The sequence below is a fragment of the Petaurus breviceps genome, unplaced genomic scaffold (genome assembly GCF_028583685.1).
Source record: "Petaurus breviceps papuanus isolate PSGF00001 unplaced genomic scaffold, PetGlider_PUasm1.0 523, whole genome shotgun sequence".
Taxonomy (NCBI): domain Eukaryota; kingdom Metazoa; phylum Chordata; class Mammalia; order Diprotodontia; family Petauridae; genus Petaurus; species Petaurus breviceps.
The window spans coordinates 1,590,423-1,608,645 of record NW_027186356.1 but is presented as its reverse complement, the minus strand read 5'-3'; the positions used below and the strand labels follow the sequence as shown (position 1 = coordinate 1,608,645).

General features: G+C 49.8%; 1 protein-coding gene across 1 annotated transcript in view; it reads right to left on the bottom strand.

The window, feature by feature from the left end:
• Positions 1-12,084: 12,084 nt before the first annotated feature.
• Positions 12,085-18,223, bottom strand: part of SBNO2 (strawberry notch homolog 2) — a 232,338-nt gene continuing 226,199 nt past the window's right edge. Inside the window, exons 28-32 of the mRNA XM_069102026.1 lie at positions 17,803-17,895; positions 16,716-16,847; positions 15,662-15,738; positions 14,822-15,012; positions 12,085-14,735 (exon numbers count right to left, since the gene is read on the bottom strand). Coding sequence (XP_068958127.1) covers positions 14,170-14,735; positions 14,822-15,012; positions 15,662-15,738; positions 16,716-16,847; positions 17,803-17,895 — 1,059 coding nt within the window. The 3' untranslated portion in view covers positions 12,085-14,169. The remainder of the gene's footprint in view (positions 14,736-14,821; positions 15,013-15,661; positions 15,739-16,715; positions 16,848-17,802; positions 17,896-18,223) is intronic.

Below are 18,223 nucleotides of genomic sequence, written 5' to 3'. Positions count from 1 at the left end.
CCCAGGCCTCAGTTTCCTCACTTGTAAATAAAGAAGTTGGATTTCCAGGCTTAGAGCTTTGCTTGTGAGCCTTCTCAGAAAGGAGGAAGGAGTCTTTCAGGGTCTATCTCAGATGTGGCTGAAGCCTTCATTCAGATCTCAACGTTGGTTAATGATGGGGAGTGGTGGCTCTTTCCCTCTGCCGGAGAGGGAACTGTGCTGGCAAGGGGGAGGACATGGACCCTCCTGGTTCTTTTTTTTTTTTTTTAAGGCAATTGGGGTTAAGTAACTTGCTCAAGGTTACACGGCCAGTTATTTTTGTGTGGGTGCCAAGTATCTGAGGCCAGAACAGATCCTGGGTCTCCCAACGCTGGGGCTGGTGCTTTTACTCATGGTGCCACCTGGCCACCCTGTCCTCCTGGTTGGTTCTTGTGCCTCGTATGGGTGGGAGGCAGAATCGGAACCTTGGGCAGTGCAGGTGTCAAGGACACGGGTTCTGTGCCCTGCTCTGTGTCTCTAGCCCATGGATTCTGTGGATCCCTCAGTCAGTCTGGGAAAACATGAAATAAAATGCATAAAAGAAAATCCAGAGAATTACAAAGGAAATTTCTCTCGAAATATGATTATTCTGATATTAAAAGATCCTTGTTCCCTAAGCGCAGCTTAGGAACCCCTACCCCAGAAACCCCCCAGGAGTGACTTTCAGGGAGGCATCTTGAGGCCCCACCTCTTTCCCCTCACCCCCATAAATAGGGCTAGTCCTGTATATTGTCCCCCAAAGGCAATTGCAGGCTGTTGCTGCCCAACCCCGGCTTCTGTCCCACTGACTGAGCGCCCTGACTCGTTGTGCATTTGGCCATGATGCTGCGGGTGAATAGGCCAGAGGTGACCTATGCCAAGGCTTAATGCTGCCTCTCCCCTGCCATTTGTACAGGGCCCACAGGACAGGAAGCAGTAGAGGCAGGCCAGGAGTGGGATGAGGTCCAAGTATCACTTGGCAAAGGGAGAAGGTAGATTCTCAGAATTTGTCCACCTGGGCAAGGTAGGAGAACAAACTCAGTTTAGGCTGGGGGGGTGGGGGGTGGTTATTGTGGTGACATCTGCCAGGTGAGCCAAGGCAGTGAGCTGTGGAAGGGCAGCACTCAAGGAGGTTTGGAAACAGGTCCCAAGAAAATGCCCATTTAAATTTGATACCACCTTCCCTCTCTTTCCAGCAAAACAAGACCCAGGCCTGAGTAGGAGCCTGGCAAGAAAAGGCCTCAAGGTTACAGGGCTCTGAGCCTAGCAAGTCAGATTAGAATGTGGGCCAATGGTCAGACTAACCAGAGCCACATTCCCTTGTCATTCAGCCTGCCAACTTGTGTCGAAATGAGGTCATCGGTCTCCTTTGAGATCACTTCTTACTAAATTATAAGCAGTGTGGATGATGGCCATACCCTTTACCAGGTTAGAGTCATCAGGGACAAAGTGACAAAGGCATTACCCATAATCCCTAAACTGGGAGCCCAGAGACCCAAAGTCTTGTCCTAGCTCTGCTGCTGACTAAATGAGCGTGGGTCAAGCCCTTCTCTTTGGGTCTTCATTCTCTTATCTGGGAACTGAGAGGTTGATTGGGGCTTCACAGGGGAGGTGCCGTAAAGAATGGGCCAAGGAAGTTTAGAGGTTTCCATGTTGCCCCTGGACCTTTGTGTCAAGCAGGAGCCTCTGAAACAAGTCACATACTGTGACCAAAGTATCATTGTTCTGTCAGTGATCTCCTGACTGGAAGAGTCTGTTACACTCTAGGGATTCCCTGACCTGGCAGTGTCAGTCAGCATATGGCAATCCCTTACAAGGGGTAGCCATCAGTTCTCCTTAAAAGCACTCAGAAAATAAGGCTTTAAAAGTATGGCACTGGTAGAGGATTCTAAGCCAAGCCCATAGCATGTCAAGAGGCTCCTTTCTCTTTCTAGGAGACTCAGCCTGACCTCAGGAGATATGGAGAGTATGAGAATATCACCTGGGCATCACCTCTAGGCAAAGGGGGAAGATTTTTTTTTTTTGGCTGGAATTTGCTAGAGTCCAGAAACCCCAGGAAAGTCCAGTGCTTTCTTGGATTCAAGTAGTCCTTCCATATGCAGGGTATTGGGTATGCCTTGTCGACCACTTTTAGATGAGGCCAAGGACTTAGCACTAAACTTGAGTTCATTCAGGACCCACTCTCTGATCAGGGTTTGCAGCCAATGTCTCAGAACCGTCTGAGATTTGAACCTTGGACCCAGAGGCACCAGAGGACCTGCACTTCCCAGGGATTCATATCAGGACCTTAATGCTTGTTCCACGTAGTATCTTTTGGGTGTGCTTCATTTCTCACCATCTTGGCATAAGGCTACAAAATGAGTTCAGTCTGGCTCAGGGGACCTGATCATGAGATATTATTTACTGACACAGAACTCCCTGAGATATCCACGCCTTCCAACTCTCTGTGGTTGGGATTTTGTCACTCCCATGGAAACTAATGTCTTCACCCCTGCAACAACTCCATGCTCAGTCCTCCAAGGACCCTGGAGGGCGGAAGCCCCCATTCTATTGTAGTGAGCCCCCGCCTTCCTCTCTCCTCCCTCTGATTCATAGTCACTCCCTGTTGAGTCAAAAATACTTAGTGCTATCTGTCCCTTTGCTTTCCTCCTTATCCACCTCAGTCCTTTCCCTCCACAGTCCACATCCTCTGCTCTTCTCGGCCTCCTTCTGCCCTCTGGGATCCCTCTTCACCCTAGATTTCTTCATCACTTGCTCTTGCCGACATCATGTGGCATTAATAAAGATTCCATCCCTGGCTGCCCTCTGTGGATTGGCTCCTGTCTCCGATCCCTGACACTGGGCTGGGCTGGGTTGGCTTCCATGAGACCTGGATTATCACTCTCACCCTCTTCTTCCTTTAAGGTCACTCCATCTGTCTAAATCACTTTTGCTCCTTTTTTAATGTTTATTTTATTTTTTGCTTTTTGGAAGGTAATTGGGGTTAAGTGACTTGCTCAAGGTCACACGGCTAGTTTTGTGTGTGTGTGTGTGTGTGTTAAGTGTCTGAGGTCGGATTTGAACTCAGGACCTCTGACTCCAGGGCTGGTGCTCCTAGCTGCCTTTTGCTCCTTTTATAAGGAACTCACTGTCTCCCTCTGCACCCTTTCCCCCCTGCCCACTTGCCTTTTCAACATACCTTGGCCTCCCTGTTCAACCTCTTCCATTCCTGTGACCTACATCTTTGCTCTGACTTGGCCATGTAGGGGCCCTTCCCATAGGTATCTCCCCATCCATCACTGCTACTTTCCTCCCCTCTAGCTCAGAAATTCCCTTTTCTGATCATATCTTCCATCTCACTGCTGCAAGGCAACCTTTTATGCTTCTCTGAATGCCTCTTTTTTCAGCCCTCCTCACCGTCTCTGCATCCCTCCCCCTTGGCTTCTCCTTGGCTCCCACAGCACTGCCCTCCTCTGGTTCTGCCTGACTTCTTTTCAGACTCCTTTTCTGATTTGCCAAACATTTTCCATTCCTGAAACATGGGTGTCCCTCAAGGCTCGGTCGTGATCATGCCCTGTTCTCACTTTGTCTCGTGGTGATTTCATCACCCCTCATGGGTCCAATTATCATTTCTCTGTCGATAACTCCAACTTCTATATATCCAGCCCTAATCCTTCTTCTGAGCTCTTGCCTCTTGGACATCTCCACCTTGATGTCCCATGAGTATCTCAAAAGGTAACGAACGAGTCTAAAACAGAACTCATCCTCGCTGTTTCGCCTACACCCTTCTCTCTTCCAAATCTTCTTATTATTCGAGGACATTTCACCACCTTCCCACTCATCCCAGGCACAAACAGAATCGTTTTTAACAGTTCTTGGCCTGATAATGAAGACTCTCCATCATCCGGCTCCAGTCCCCCTTTCCAGCCTTCTCTCCCGTTAATTCCTCTTTCGACAATCCTATTCCAAACGAACGCCTAGCAGTCTTTCTTCAGGGCCACATTCCAAGCTCCTCTCTCCATGCAGCTGCTTGATCCCCCACGTCTGGAATGCACTCCCCGACATCTCTTCCTATTTTCCTTGAAGATTCAGCTCAGAAGTCTCTTCAAAGCCTTCCACCACCCCTTCTTCTAAACGCTCTGTCCTTCCCAAGATTGCCTTGTATTTATCTGTGTTGGCATTCCATCTCAGCAGCAGGATAACTGTGAGCGCTCAGAGGGCAGCCACTGATGACTCTTGTCTTTGCATCTCTCACGCCCCCAGTGTCCAACACACCGCAGGCACCAAATGAATGTTTGGTTGGTTTTTGAACCAGATGAAAAGATCTATTGCCAAAGTCACTCTTCTTTCTTACGAAGTTGCCTCCCTGGCCTTGGAGTCTTTCTTGATAGCTCTTGTCCTCATGTTTGGGAGCTTCAAAAGTCATGCTGATGCCAACTTGAACCCTCGACCTCCTCACTGCTCAACCTCTCAAACACCCGGGACTGCCATCTCCATTCTACCTCAGTCACCCCCAGGAGGGTCTCAGCCCACACTTCCCCTCACCTGCGCCATCTTCATGACTCCATGACATCTCTCTTTCTCCCCCCTCTCTCTATCCCTCCCTTCCTCTCCCTCTCCCTTTCTCTCTCCCTCTCTCTCTCTCTCTCTACCCCCCTCTCTCTCTATCCTTCCCTCTCTCTCTCCCTCCCTCTCTCTCTGCTCTCTGCGCTCTCCCTCCCTCTTTCTCTCTCTCCTCTCTCTCTTTCCCTCTCCTTCCCCCCTCCCCTCTTCTCTTTCCCTTTCCCCCTCTCTCCTCCTCCACTTTCTCCCTCCCTCTCTCCCCTCTCTCCACTTCTCTCCCTTTCTCCCCCCTCTGTCTCCTTCCCTCCCTCCCCTCCTCTCTCCCCCTCCCCCTCTCCACTTTTCTCCCTCCTCTCCCTCCTCAATCTCTCTCTCCCTCCCTCTCCCCCTCCCCCTTCTCTCTGTCTCTCTGTCTCTCTGTCTCTCTCTCTCTCTCTCTCTCTCTCTCTCTCTCTCTCTCTCTCTCTCACACACACACACACACACACACACACACACAGAGGACAGTCCATCTCCCATCTCTGTAACTTTTTTCACACCCCTGCTCCCCAACCTACTAGTGCCTACCTTCTGACTTCATTCCTAATTTATCTGATAGATATCTTGTTTGTACATAGCTGTTTGTATGTCTTCTCTCCTATTAGACTGTGAGTTCCTTGAGGGCAGGGATGGTGGTTTTTGCCTTTTTTTTTTTGTATTCCTGGCATTTTGCACAGTTCCTGGCACATAGTAGGTTCATAAAAAATGCTTGGTGATGATAAGGATCATTCTTCCATCTCTTGCCTCCTAAGCATGGGGGTCCTGGGACTTCTTAAATACACACACACACACATATAATTTATACATATATAAATGATGTTCTTTTTAATGTCTTTTTTTTTTTTTTTGCTTTTTGGAGGGGGAAGGTAGGGCAATTGGGGTTAAGTGACTTGCCCAAGGTCACATGGCTAGTTTTTGTGTTAAGTGTCTAAGGCCACATTTGAACTCAGGTCCTCCTGACTCCAGGACTGATGATCTATCCACTAAATTATGTTCTTAAAAAAAATGTAGTCACTTCCTATACTCTTCCATCCTCATCCCACACCTTCCTCCTTTCTTCTTCTTCTCCCAATATTCTCTTTCTTTTGATAATCTCGTCTAATTGTATAGGTTCAATGTCATCTCTACATAATGTGACTTTGAAACCTATAAAAAGAGCCCTAACCTCTCTCTCATGAGCTCCAGTCAAGTGCCCGCCATTGGCCATTTCTGGGAGCTCAAGCCCAACTTGTCCGAAAGAGACGTCCTTTTTCTTTCCCCTCCTCACCTGTCCCCCACTTCTTCCAAACTTCACTACTCCTAGCCAAGGCTGCCAGCCATCTTTCCAGCCATCAAAGTGTGTGTCATGAGATCCTTCCCTCTCCCTCTTCATTTCAAGGGAGATAACATTTGTAAAGTGCTTAGCAAATGCTGAAGCACAGCAGGAGCTTAATAAATGTTTATTCACTTCCCCTTTATTTCCATATCAAACATCTTTGATTCTCCCTCTACCACATATCCCTTTCTCTCCACTCATAGTGAGGGCTGTCATCACCTCACCTGCCTCCATACTTGTGGGATATCCTCTCTCTCATCTATCATCTACAGGCTACCAAAAATAGCCTTCCTCAGGTCCAGGTCCATGGAGCTGACCATGACACCCACCTGCTCAAAAACCTTCAATGACTCCCTAGTGCCTTGAAGATCAAATGAAAAGTCCTTGACCTGGACTTCAATAGAGTCTGTCTAATTTGGCTTTAAACTGCTTTTCAACCTCATTTCTCATTACTCACTCCTCTTCATAGGTTCTAGGCAGTGTCCAAAGTGGACTGTGGCTTGAAGTTGAGATTTCAACACCTGTTTTCCTACCTTTGCTAGCTCCTACCACCCCCTCCTCAGCAGGGCAGTGTAGCAGAAAGAGCAAGACCAGAGATAAGAGCTGTGTGACCTTTGGCAAGTCAATTAACCTCTATCCCTCGACTATAAAAAAGGGATAACAGCACCTGCCTCCCAGAGTTGTGAGGACCAAACGAGCTATTTGTAAAGCACTGGCATATAGTGGCTGCTATTAGTATCATTGTCACCCTCACCATAACCCTCCCAGTTCCTCACTGCTCTCCCAGGGCATCGTCACCCCTTCTCTGGCTTTGGTTTCCTCCCTTCCGGACCCTAGAATTTACTAGATCAACTCCGTTGTCTTAGACCTTGGAATCCCTGCCCCCACCTTTTCTGCTCCCCCACTCTCGCCTATCATTTGTGTTACCAAACCTCGACCCTGGATGACTCCTCACCATCTGTCTCCTCTGCCCTGAACATATGCTGCTGAATGGACCTGGAGAAAGACCGCCCAACTGTGCTGAACGCGTCCACTGTAAATTCATGTTATCTAGACCCGCTCTCACTGCTTGTTGTCAATCACTCAATACAGTGGCTGTTCCCACCTTCTCTTTCCTCCTCTAGCCTCCTATACCATTCTCTCCCATCCCCTAAGAGCTGAGGACCACATTGCTGAGAATACCGAGGCTCTTAGCTCTCTCCTCTCCTGCTTTGCATTTCAAAACCCCTGGACATCATCTCCATTCTCTCCTCCTTCATTCAAGTCTCTGGTGAAGTGGCTGTTTTCTCTGCCTAGGCCAAACGCTCCAGCTGTATCCTTAATCCCATCCTCCCTCTTCTTTGTTCCCATATCCAATTCAATCTCTCCTTATCTACTGATTCCTTCTCCACAAATGGCTAGCCCTTTCATGCGCACACACACACCCTTCAACTCGAGTCCCCCATACTCTCATCCCCTATCTCTCTCCCATTTCAGAATCAAACTCTGAAACAGCTACGAAAAAAAAAAAACAACCCAAAAAGCCAAGCTGGCCATTCTCATTGCTTCTGCCCCCTCTCCTCTCCTCAGCCCTTTGCAATCTCACTTCTAGCTTCACCCTGATTTGAAACTGCTCCCTCCAAAGTTAGCAATGATCTCTTGGATAGCCAAATCTGAGGGCCTTTCCCCAATCGTCCTTCCTGACCTGACCTCTCAGCAGTATCTGACGCCGTTGCTCACCCTTTCTTCCCGCATCTTCCTAGATTTTAACAAAAGGGTTCCCCCTTGGTTCTTCTCTCACTGGACTGACTGTAACTGAGCCTCAAGGTTGTCTTGGAATCTCTTTTCCCTACACTGGTGAAGGGAAGTGTGCTTGGTGTTTAATTAAATGTTTCTATGTAGATGACTCTCAGAGTTATAGACTCAATTCTAGTCTCTCCTGAGCTCCAATTCCGTATCGCCAACAGCCTAATGGGCATTTTGCACTGCATGTCCCATAGGCCCCTCAAACTCAGCATGTCAAAACCAGCGATTATGACTGGCCCTCAAATTGTCCCCTCTACCCCAAACTGTTTCTGTTGAGGACACCACTGTCCTTCCATTCATATAGGTCTTCAACCTGAGTTATCTCTTGATTATTTTTTTTTGGAGGGGTGAAGGCAGGGCAATCCGGGTTAAGAAGTGACTTGCCCAAGGTCACACAGCTAGTGTCAAGTATCTGAGCTTTTGACTCTTTACTATCCCAATCAGTTGCTAAGTCTCACTGATTCTATCCCAGAAACACCTCTTGAATCCATTCCTTTGTCTCTACTCACATGACTCTATCACTTATTGCCTAGACCATTCCAATAGCTCCTAAATGGTCTCTCTTCCAGCCTCTCCTCTCTCTAATCTATCCTCTACACAGCTGGCAAAGGTATTTCCCTAAAGTTTAAGGCCAACCATTTCACTCCACAAGTCAATCAACTTTAAGCAGCTCTATTCCCTCCAAGGCCAACTACAAATCTTCCATTTGGCACATCAAAGCTCGGCCCCAACTTACCTTTCCAGTTTTGTGTTCTCCAGTCTGGCCAACCTGGCCTTACTGCTATTCCTCATGTGACACCAAAAATCTGGGCCCTATGTCTTTGCATGAAATATATTCTCTCCTCTTATCTGCCCTAGTATCCCCCCCATTTCCTTCAAGCTCTCAGCTCAAGCATCATTTTCTTTCTTGATCACCCCCCTCCCCCAATGATCTTGTGTTTAGGTATTTATTTTGCACACATTTGTTTCTATATGTACAGGTCGTCTTCCCCCAGGATGTAAGGCCTTTGATGACATGGGCAATTTCACTTTTGACTTTGTACTGCCAGCACTTAACCCAGGGCCTGGCACACAGTACCTATTTAAAGCAGGTTGATTGCTATGCCTACCCTTGCTCTCATCTCCTGTATGTGTCTTATAAAAATCTAAATTGGTCAGTGAGTTCCCTGTGTATCCGTAATAGCCTTGTCAGACACCTCTCCTTTTTCCTCACTGTCACTGGTTTTGTCTTCAGATGTTGGTTCCTAAAATCATGCCATCCACCCATCCCTCCTGGGCATTCACAGAATGTTAATCTTTTTGGATTCGATTTTATTAGCTATTTGAAATATGCTTTCCCCAAATCTAGGGTGCCTAGCTTTCCTTTGTTCTATCATTTCTATGATGGGGTGGTGGCTCTGCCCTCCATGCCCCTCCCCATCTTTTTTTTTGCTTTTTGGAGGGCAATTGGGGTTAATTGATTTGCCCAAAGTCACACTGCTAATAAGTGTGTCAAGTGTCTGAGGCTGGATTTGAACTCAGGTCCTCCTGACTCCAGGGCCAGTTCTCTATTCATTGCACCACCTAGCCACCCCTCCCCATCATTTCTTTATCAGCAATGAGTTACTCTATTTTCGAAGTTCCTCTGGTTTTGACAGAGAGCTGGCTTTGGCAGATAGATATCACGGAAGTGCCTGGGGACAAAGCCTTTTTTTTTTTTGTCTTAAATCCTTAACATCTAGCACAGAGCCTTTGCTCAGTCTCTGCTGAAAAAAGGCTGTCTGAACTGACCTGAAATTGCCCAATATGATCACAGCAAGCCTGTGCCAGGCTTGTTTCTTGAACTCATTAATTTCCTCTTTCTGTCATGGCGGTCTGTAGAATGTTCTCTCTTTTGTTTCTGCTTCCTCATTGGTCACCCAAATGCTCATGCTCTTAATATCTGGCATTTATGCCATCCTTTCTCCCCTCCCACTGGCTACCAGACCCTTTACTTAGTTTGATCCTTTTGGAAAAAGTATAGCCTTCTAGAGCCATGTTCCAGGCAGTTCTTATCCAATGGGGGTTAAACTTATATGTTAGATTGCTTGTTATCCACACGATTCCATTTCTCTAGACACCAGAGCTCACAGGCTTTTGGCTAGCTCCTTTCTAGGATTTTTTTTCCTGTGAATTTCTGTGCATCTCGACTGCTAATCTTCCTATACTTTAACTCTGCTTTATCTATCTCTCCTCCATGCTTTTAAATTTATGGCTTTTTGGACTAAATTTGGAAGACTTGTAGGAAATACATTTCTACCAGTCTTTTGTAGGTTCACTCTACCTCTGGCCAAGAGCCAAGGATATTAATATATTTTAAGTCATGGTCCAGAAGTCCAAATACTATTGTGGGACGCTATCTTTTTGATCAGCTGTTCACTTCCTAAGAAGGAAACTTTCCCCCTACTGAAGCTGGATGGGAAATGGGTCCTATTGCTTTCTAGTGATGAGACTAGATTGGGGATGGACAACTAGAGATCTATCCAGTTACCAGGGACCACCAACCTAGTGGCCTTTCCTCAGTCCTCATCCTTCTGTGGCCTCTCTGCAGCTGAAGACACTGTTGATCTCTGTTTTCTTCTTGATATGCTTTTCTCTAGGTTTTCTTGACATTTCTCTCTCCCAGTTCCAATTTTCACTTCTTTGCTGGATCTTCATCCAGACTCAACTGCTAATCATGGGTGTCCCCTAAAGTGTCGTCCTTGGCTCTGTTCTCTTCTCCCTCTATGATCCCCACTCGTCAGTCAGGAAACATGAAGTGACTACTCTATACCACACCCTGTGCTAAGTGCAGGGGACACAAGAAAGACAAAGGATAGACTGTGCTCTTGCGGAGCTCATGATTTAAAAGGTGGGGACAGAAATAATTAGAAGAGGGAATGCACTGGAATTGAGGGATTGGGAAAGGCTTCCTGTAGAGACGGTGGGATTTTAGCTGAGGCTTAAAGGATGCCAGGAGGTGATGGGGAGGGAAAGCATTCCAGGTATGGGGGAGTCAAGTCACTTTGGTGATCTCAGCTCCTGGAGATTTATCTCCTTGATGCCGACGATTCTCAGCTCTATTTACTGAACCCTAATCTCCAAGCTGACTGCAAGTCTCCCGTCTCCAACTGTCCATAGGACACCTTGACCTGGATTTCCTGCAGACCCCTTAAACTTCACCTGTCCCAAACTGAACTCTGCCCTTTTCCAAACTTCACTATCACTGTTCAGGGCACCACCACCCTCCTAATCACTGACGCTCACAGCCTTATTACTGTCCTTGACTCCTCATCAGCAATAACCAAAATGTTGCCAAGCTCTGTTGATTCACATCTCTTGTATCTGCTCTCCTCTTTTCTGCCACCCAGGCCCTTATCACCTCACACTGGGACTATTTTGCAGTAGCCTGCTGGTGGGTCACCTGCCTCAAGTCTCTCTCCACTCCCACTCAGCTGCCACAGTCATTTTCCTAAAGTGCAGGTCTCATGTCACCCCTCTACCCCATTCAGTGAGCTCCAAAGGCCCCCTATCACCTCCAGGATCAAAGATAAAATCCTGTTTGGTTTTTAGAGCCCTTTACAACCTGGCCCCTTCCTTCCTTTCTATCTTCCCTACCTTACAGAGATGCCCCTGACCCTTGCCCTCAGTGATCCAGGGGACAGCAAACTTCTGGCTACTCATCTCACGATTTGGGACATTTCCCTAGCCAACCCTCATGACTGAACTGCCTTCTCTCCTTAAGGCTGACTCCTGGCTCCTTTCAAGTCCCAGGTAAAATCCCTGCTCCTATGGAAGACTTTTCTAAGCTGCTTTCATTCTAGGGCCTCCCCTCTGTTAATTATTCTCAGTTTATCCTGTTCACAGCTTGGCTGTACATAACTGCTTGCATTTCTCTTTCCATTAGGAGAGCTTCTTGAGGGCAGGGGCCATTTTTGTCTCTCTTTGTATCCCCAGCATTTAGCACAGGGCCTGATGTATAATGCATACTTAATATATTTGCACATGAGCGCATGAGTGGAGAGAGGGCAATTGTGGACCCTGGTTGTCTTCTGTCCGGATCATGCCCTCACAAGGGTGTACGGCCTGTTGTGACGGTGTGATGAGAAGAGTCAAGAGTACTAAGTTCTAGTCCTGACTTCTGTGAACTTTGTGTGACCTTGGGCAAGGTCATTTCCCATATATGAACATGCTTTTTTCTTCTGTAAAATGAGGGAGACACTATGTAGTCTCTAAGGTCACTCTGAGCTCCGAAATTAAGCTATGATTGTTCAAAGAAAGCCTCTGACCAGTAGGGAGACCCAAGGGACTGGGATCCCCAAACCTTCCCTCTTGATGTCCCTCCCACAATACCTAGCAGGGAAGTTGGGAGAGGAAAGACTCCCCACTGGACAAACAGCACAGGATGGTCCATGAGTTTCCATCTTTACTGAGCAGAATGAATGCAAAATTATTCTTCAAGGTAAGGTACAAGTAGAAAATTTAGGAATTAGTCAAAAGGCACATGTTCTAAAAAAAAAAATCTCTTTACATATATACATTTCAATTAATTATAAATACACATAGAAATCCAAGAAGGCCCAACATAACAAGCAGATTCCAAAGTGCACAGAGGGGAGGGGACAACATGAGGCTCTCTCACTCACACACTCACACACACATACACACACTCACACACAACACACCATCAGTAGGACTGAGGCAATAACTTAGGGGTACAATCCCCAGTGACGGATATTTGACCCTGCCTGTCCTGGGGTCAGGGGGTGAAGGTGCTATATGGTTAGAGGAGAGAATTGCATATATTAAAAGGCGGTGGTGGGAGGGAATTCACCCCTGAAAAGCATCCTGCTCACGGGGTGGGGGCAGAGATAGTGGAAGGGAAAGAGAGAGCACCTTCGGTTTTTCCTGAGTTTATAGCTCCCACAGCTCTGGGGGATCTGGCAGTCAGCGCCAGGTTTCCCCAACACTGGAGAGGGGACATTATAAATAGGGAGGAAGAAGAGGAGGAGCAGAATGGTGCTGCCCTGGAAGAAAAGAGAAGACAAGGACCCACTGCTACCCTTTGGGCACAAGGGCAGGGGGAGAGGCAGGGACCCAGAGAAGGGAAATTAGATAAAATCCAGCCATAGCTCCCTGAAATTCACCCACTCAACATCTCCCTCGAGCCCCTAAAAAACAGTGAGGAGAAAGAAGGGGGAAAGAAAGAGCCAGTCTGGATAAGCCACTCATCAGCCCTAGATAATGGGGGTGGAAACTTTGAAGACTTGGGGGTGGGGGTGGTTGTCATTACTGTTTACTGTCCCCTCCCCAACTTCCTCCTCTCAAAATAGCCTACAGACCAACAACCCCAGCTAGAGCGAAGTCTGCTGATTCCTTAAGACAAGATAAAAACGGAGCAACTAGGAAAGGAAAGAGGGAGGAAACCAATCATGGGCAGAAGACGCTGAAGCAGAGAGAGCCCTGAGCCTCAGTTTCCTTATCTGTAAAACAAGGGGGGCTGGATTAGATGACCACTGAGGTCTCTTCTAGCACTGATATTCCATGATTCTTTTCAGGGAAAACGAGGGGCCCTTGAGGAGGGCAGAGAAAACCTGAAGGCTCGGCTTCCCTGGAGGACTATTTCTGATGGGGCCAAGAGGGTTCAAACAGCCTTTCTCAGGATGGGAATCAGGGAAGTGCCGAGAATCCTGAGCGGGGACTTAGGAGATGTGGGTTCTGGTCCTGGTCTCTGCAGGGAGGGAACTGGGCACAGCAAAGGCCCTTCCTCTCAGATCTATCATTCTGGCATGCTAAGCTACGGTCTTTCTGAAGAGGGCAGTGTTGTCTTCTCCTGGGCATTCCCCAATCAGACCCACCCCTCCTGGGGAGCTGGAAGAAGGGGGTGAGCCTGGGCTCAAGCCCAGGAAGTAGGATGGGGAAAGTCAGTTTAAGATCAGTCGGAGGGCTACCCCTTCCCTCTGGTCCTTCTCCCAGGGCTCTGCTTGGCACCTTCCCTCTCAGTAGTCTGCCTGACCACGGATGATGGGGTGGAGCAACCCATTACCTCTCAGATTTCCTTGGCCCTTGAGGCCTGGGGGAATGGGTGGGATGTACTGGGGTCACTTAGTCCCTTGAGCTCCCTGACACCCAAAACCTGGGGCAATTCCTTTTAACAACGGCATGACTGGAGAAGGGGGAGGGGAAATCACAGAGTTGGGTGGCCTCAGCCATTGGATGCAAACCATCCAGTCTCCCTACCCTTTATATATAACATAAAAAATTTATATTTATATAGATATGTGAATGTATATTATATATAAATAAATTTTTTTGTTTTAAAAGGAACTATATAGTTTCCTAGTCATCTGTCCACCCCTTCCTACTTACACCCTAAAAAAGGGATGTTAACCCCTTCCAAAGAACCAGGAGCTCCTGACACCTCCTTAGCCCCATAGGGGATAGAGGGCTGCCTGTGGAGGGAGGGATGGATGGATGGTGCTGGGCTCCCAGTCCTAGGAGTTTGTAAAAGGTGGGCTGAATTGGATGACACTCTGTCGCTCCAGGCCCAGGGGGTTCTCTGGGGGGACCACGTTCAAAGACCTCAACATGTCTTCCAGGATCTCCTTGAAATTGATGTCCCCTTGGGAGGTGAGGTCATCCGGCGGGGGTCGATGCTGTAGGAGAGGCAAGGGTTCATGGGAGGACAGCAGATGGCTGCTGGGCAGGCTGGGCAGGCTGGGCCCCGGCCCGTCCAGAGGCGGGGGATAGGTGAACCTGGGTGGTGGCAGGGTCAGCTGAGGGGTTTGTGTGGAGAAAGGCAGGCTCGTCGAATCGAGGCTCAGGAGCCCGCTGGGGAGGCCGTCGTCCAGAGGACTGGAGGTCAGGTCCAAGACCTCGCTGGGGTTGGAGTGCATGGAGAGGGGGGGCCAGGAGCCCAGCAGGGCCGCTGGGAAGGGCTGCAGGGAGTCTGGGAGGCCCACGGGCTGCGTAGCACGGGCCTGTTTCCGCTTCACGTCAGCATCCATCTGCTTCAGCTCCTCCAGCACCTTAGGCACACAGCTCTCGGGGATCTTGATGCCTGCCAGAGACCCCACCCCCAACATTCAGTCCCATTCAGGAGTCAGGCAGGGGAACCCGCCCCCCCCAGAAGGGGCCCCAACTCACCGACTTGCTTCTTCTTGTCTTTGGTCTTGAGCCTCACGATCTGCAGGTAGCTGCTGCTGGTCACCTCGGCGATGATGCTGGCAATGCGGCTCCACACGCGGAGCAGAGCCCCGCACAGCATGTGGTAGTGCCGCAGGCGCGCGCCCTGCAAACACTCCTTGCCCTCCTGGACCACTTTGCAGTGTCGGTTCCTGGCAGGGGTGGGCAAGGTCAGGCTGGACAAGAGCCTAGGGTATCCGATAGATGCCTCTGTTCTCAGGGCCCCCTCCCCCAGCTCTGATAAATGCCCTCTGTTCTCCGGGCCCCCTCCCCCTGGCTCTGATAAACGCCCTCTGTTCTCAGGGTCCCCCTCCCCCAGCTCTGACAGATGCCCTCTGTTCTCAGGGCCCCCTCCCCCGGCTCTGATAAACGCCCTCTGTTCTCAGGGCCCCCTCCCCCGGCTCTGACGGACGCCCTCTGTTCTCAGGGCCCCCTCCCCCAGTTCTGACAGACATCCTTCATTCTTAAGGGCCCTCCCAATTCTGATGTTCATGGAGTCACAGAATTTCAGTAAGAAGAGCCCTCAGAGGCCATTCAGTCCAGTCCATAGCTGAATAAGATCCCCTGCCCCTGACATCCCTAACATCCCTGACAGATCATACAGCCCTCACCTGAGGACAGCTAATAAGAGGGAACCCCCTCACGCCCAAGGCAGCCCCTGCCACGCTGGGGTAGTTTTCCTCTTTAGAGAAATTTTTCTGATATCAAACCACTTCCCTCTGCTGCTCCTGGGCTGTGATCTGACCTCCAGCTTTTCTGGAGGAAGACGGGTCTGCAACTGCTCTGTGTCCCCACACTCACCAGACGGCATGGTTACAGTGCGTCAGCGAGAAGTCATAGCTGCTCTCCCAGTGCTCTTTGGCATCTTCGGCCGTCACCTGCAGAGGAAGGTACAGGGTGGGTTTCATCCAGCCTCTCCTAAACAGCTCAGTTCCAGGGAGGGGGAGTAGAGCTCACTGCTGGTGAGAGGCCCAGGGCCTCATCAGGGTTTGCAGGAGGGAAGGTTGTGGCCACTCAGGTGAGCATCGGCTCGGCCCCTGATTCACTGAAGGTCTCTTTTCCTAAGATCCTTCCCCTGCTTTTGGGTGGTGTTCCCCTGGCAGCAGTGTAGACAGATGCTTTCCAAAGGGTGGGTCAGCCCTAAACTGGGGGCATGAGCAGCCAGAAGCACTGCAATTCCAATTACCCATATGAACTGGCGACCAAAGAAGGCCCCATTCTGGGGAGGGGCCAGCTTGAAATAAGCACTGGATCTCTGCAGCAATTCAGAGTCTCCACAGAGCACTGTCCCCTTCCCGCCCCCTACCAGAAGCAGGGTGCACAGGGATGCCCCCACTTCTACACTGCAGGTCTAAGATGGGGCACATCAGGAAGGGTTATGGGTAGGAGGAGCCTGCGGGGAGCTGTGCCAACAGCAGAGTGGGGTGGGGAGAGAAGGAAGAGGGGAAGTGCCTTCTCCCACAAGAATGTGAGCCCCTTGAGAGCACGGATCTTGCAGGCGTTGTCTTTGGGGCCTAATGCCTGGCCGGACACACAGCAGGTGCTTCACAGATGCTCACTGACTCAGGGAGTGTTGATTGGTTCTTCTGGATCACCTCTCTCCAGGAAGTAATTCTGGCTCTCTGCTTCCCCCAGACCCAGACCCAGAACAAACGGTCTTTGTATCTGGGAGGTAGCCAGAGGTACCCAAACTCCCCCTACCTCTACAGTATAGAAACTTATCTGCTGGGGCTGATCTGAGTCCCTGTGACGGGGGCAATGCAAACAGCAGCCCTGGGGCCCATGCACATCATTCATAGTGTCGGTCTGGGGAGAGGGGCCTGTGTCCAGGGTGGCTGGTGTGGCCGGCACTCACCCGCCGGTACTTCCTGCAGAGGCTGTCCAAGCTCTCAGGCTGGCTCTGCTTGCCAATGTTGGGCTTGTACAGGATGAAGTGTTTGCCACGGCTCTGCTCGGCCAGCAGGCAGCTCTTCCTACTGCCCCGCACCTAGAACCAGAGAATATCAGAGTGGAAGGTCAGCCGGGGCCCAGCACTCCCAGGTACATGAGGGAACTTAGGCCCCAGAGGGGAAGGGAAATCCTGGCAGAGCCCGGACACAGCACCAGAGATTTAGAGCTGGAAGTATCCTCAGAAACCATCAAGTCCAGCCCCTCCATATTGTTACTGAGGAAGAAACTGAGGCCCAGAGAGCAGGCCGTGTTAGTGGCTGAGCCAGGATTTGGACCTGGGGCCTCTGACTCAAACCTCTCACTGCCTCCTAGCACAGTGACTGTCCTTCCCTGAACCTCCATTTCCTTCTCTTTAGCCACAAGGATGATTCACACTTCTGACCTTAAAGGGGCTGTGAGGAAAGTGCTCTGTAGCAATGGGGGCTGCTGGGATGGAGGGGAGGGCAGGGGACTGTCATCTGTACCAAACAGAGACCCTTGGGACTACTACAGGGGCTGAGCCCCAGACCTGTCAGAGAAGGTTGACAACCCACCACTCACTGCCATTTCAGAAAAAATGGAGGCTCAAATGTGGCAGGGGCCAGAGAAGCAGAGGCCCAGGCAGATCCACACTTCCTGACCCTCTCCCTTGGTGCCAGCCCCCCAGCCTCAGCAGGCCCGATGACCCCTGAGAACAGAACAGCTCAGGGTCTCTTGGTGGCACCCAGGGGGAAGGGCATGGCTCAGACTTGCTTTTGGAAGCTCTGGAGCTCCTTAAGGGGCAGCATGATGATGAGAGAGTGGTAGAGGTGGGTTCAGAGGCCCTGGGCTCCAGCCTCAGAGCTGTTGCCTGTAAGCCAGGGCCCCCTGGGCAAGTCCCAGCTGTCTTTGGACCTGAGGATCTCTTCATCTTTAAAAGGGTCAGGATGGATGGGATGGTCTCTGAGAATAGGCCTACCACTAAATGGTGGGAGATATTCCCTGCAGGAGGACTGGACTGTTCTGCTGCCCACCTTATAGGAGAGGTAGAAGCCATCATAAGCGCCGGTCATCTGTAGCGATTTCTCATAAGCCTCCTCCCACTTCAAGCCTCGGTCAACACTGATCTGTGAAGAGCAGTAACAATAACAGTGACCCCCCACCAGCACCAGCACCAGCACTGCTGCCATCTTCACTGTCACATCACCCACTCCCAAGGTCATCTGGTGGCAGAGCTGAGGGTGCAGTCCAGGGTTCTGGACTCCCAGCTGAACACATGGAGCTGGAAGGGCCCTCAGAGACACATGGATGGTACAAAGGACTATTCATGTAAGGCCTTTTTTTTTCATTTATGTAACAACCTGATGAGCCTGTCCTCATTCTACACATGAGGAAACTGAGTCTCAGCAAGGCCACATGATTTGTTCTAGCTCACTAATCCAGGAAATGGAGACT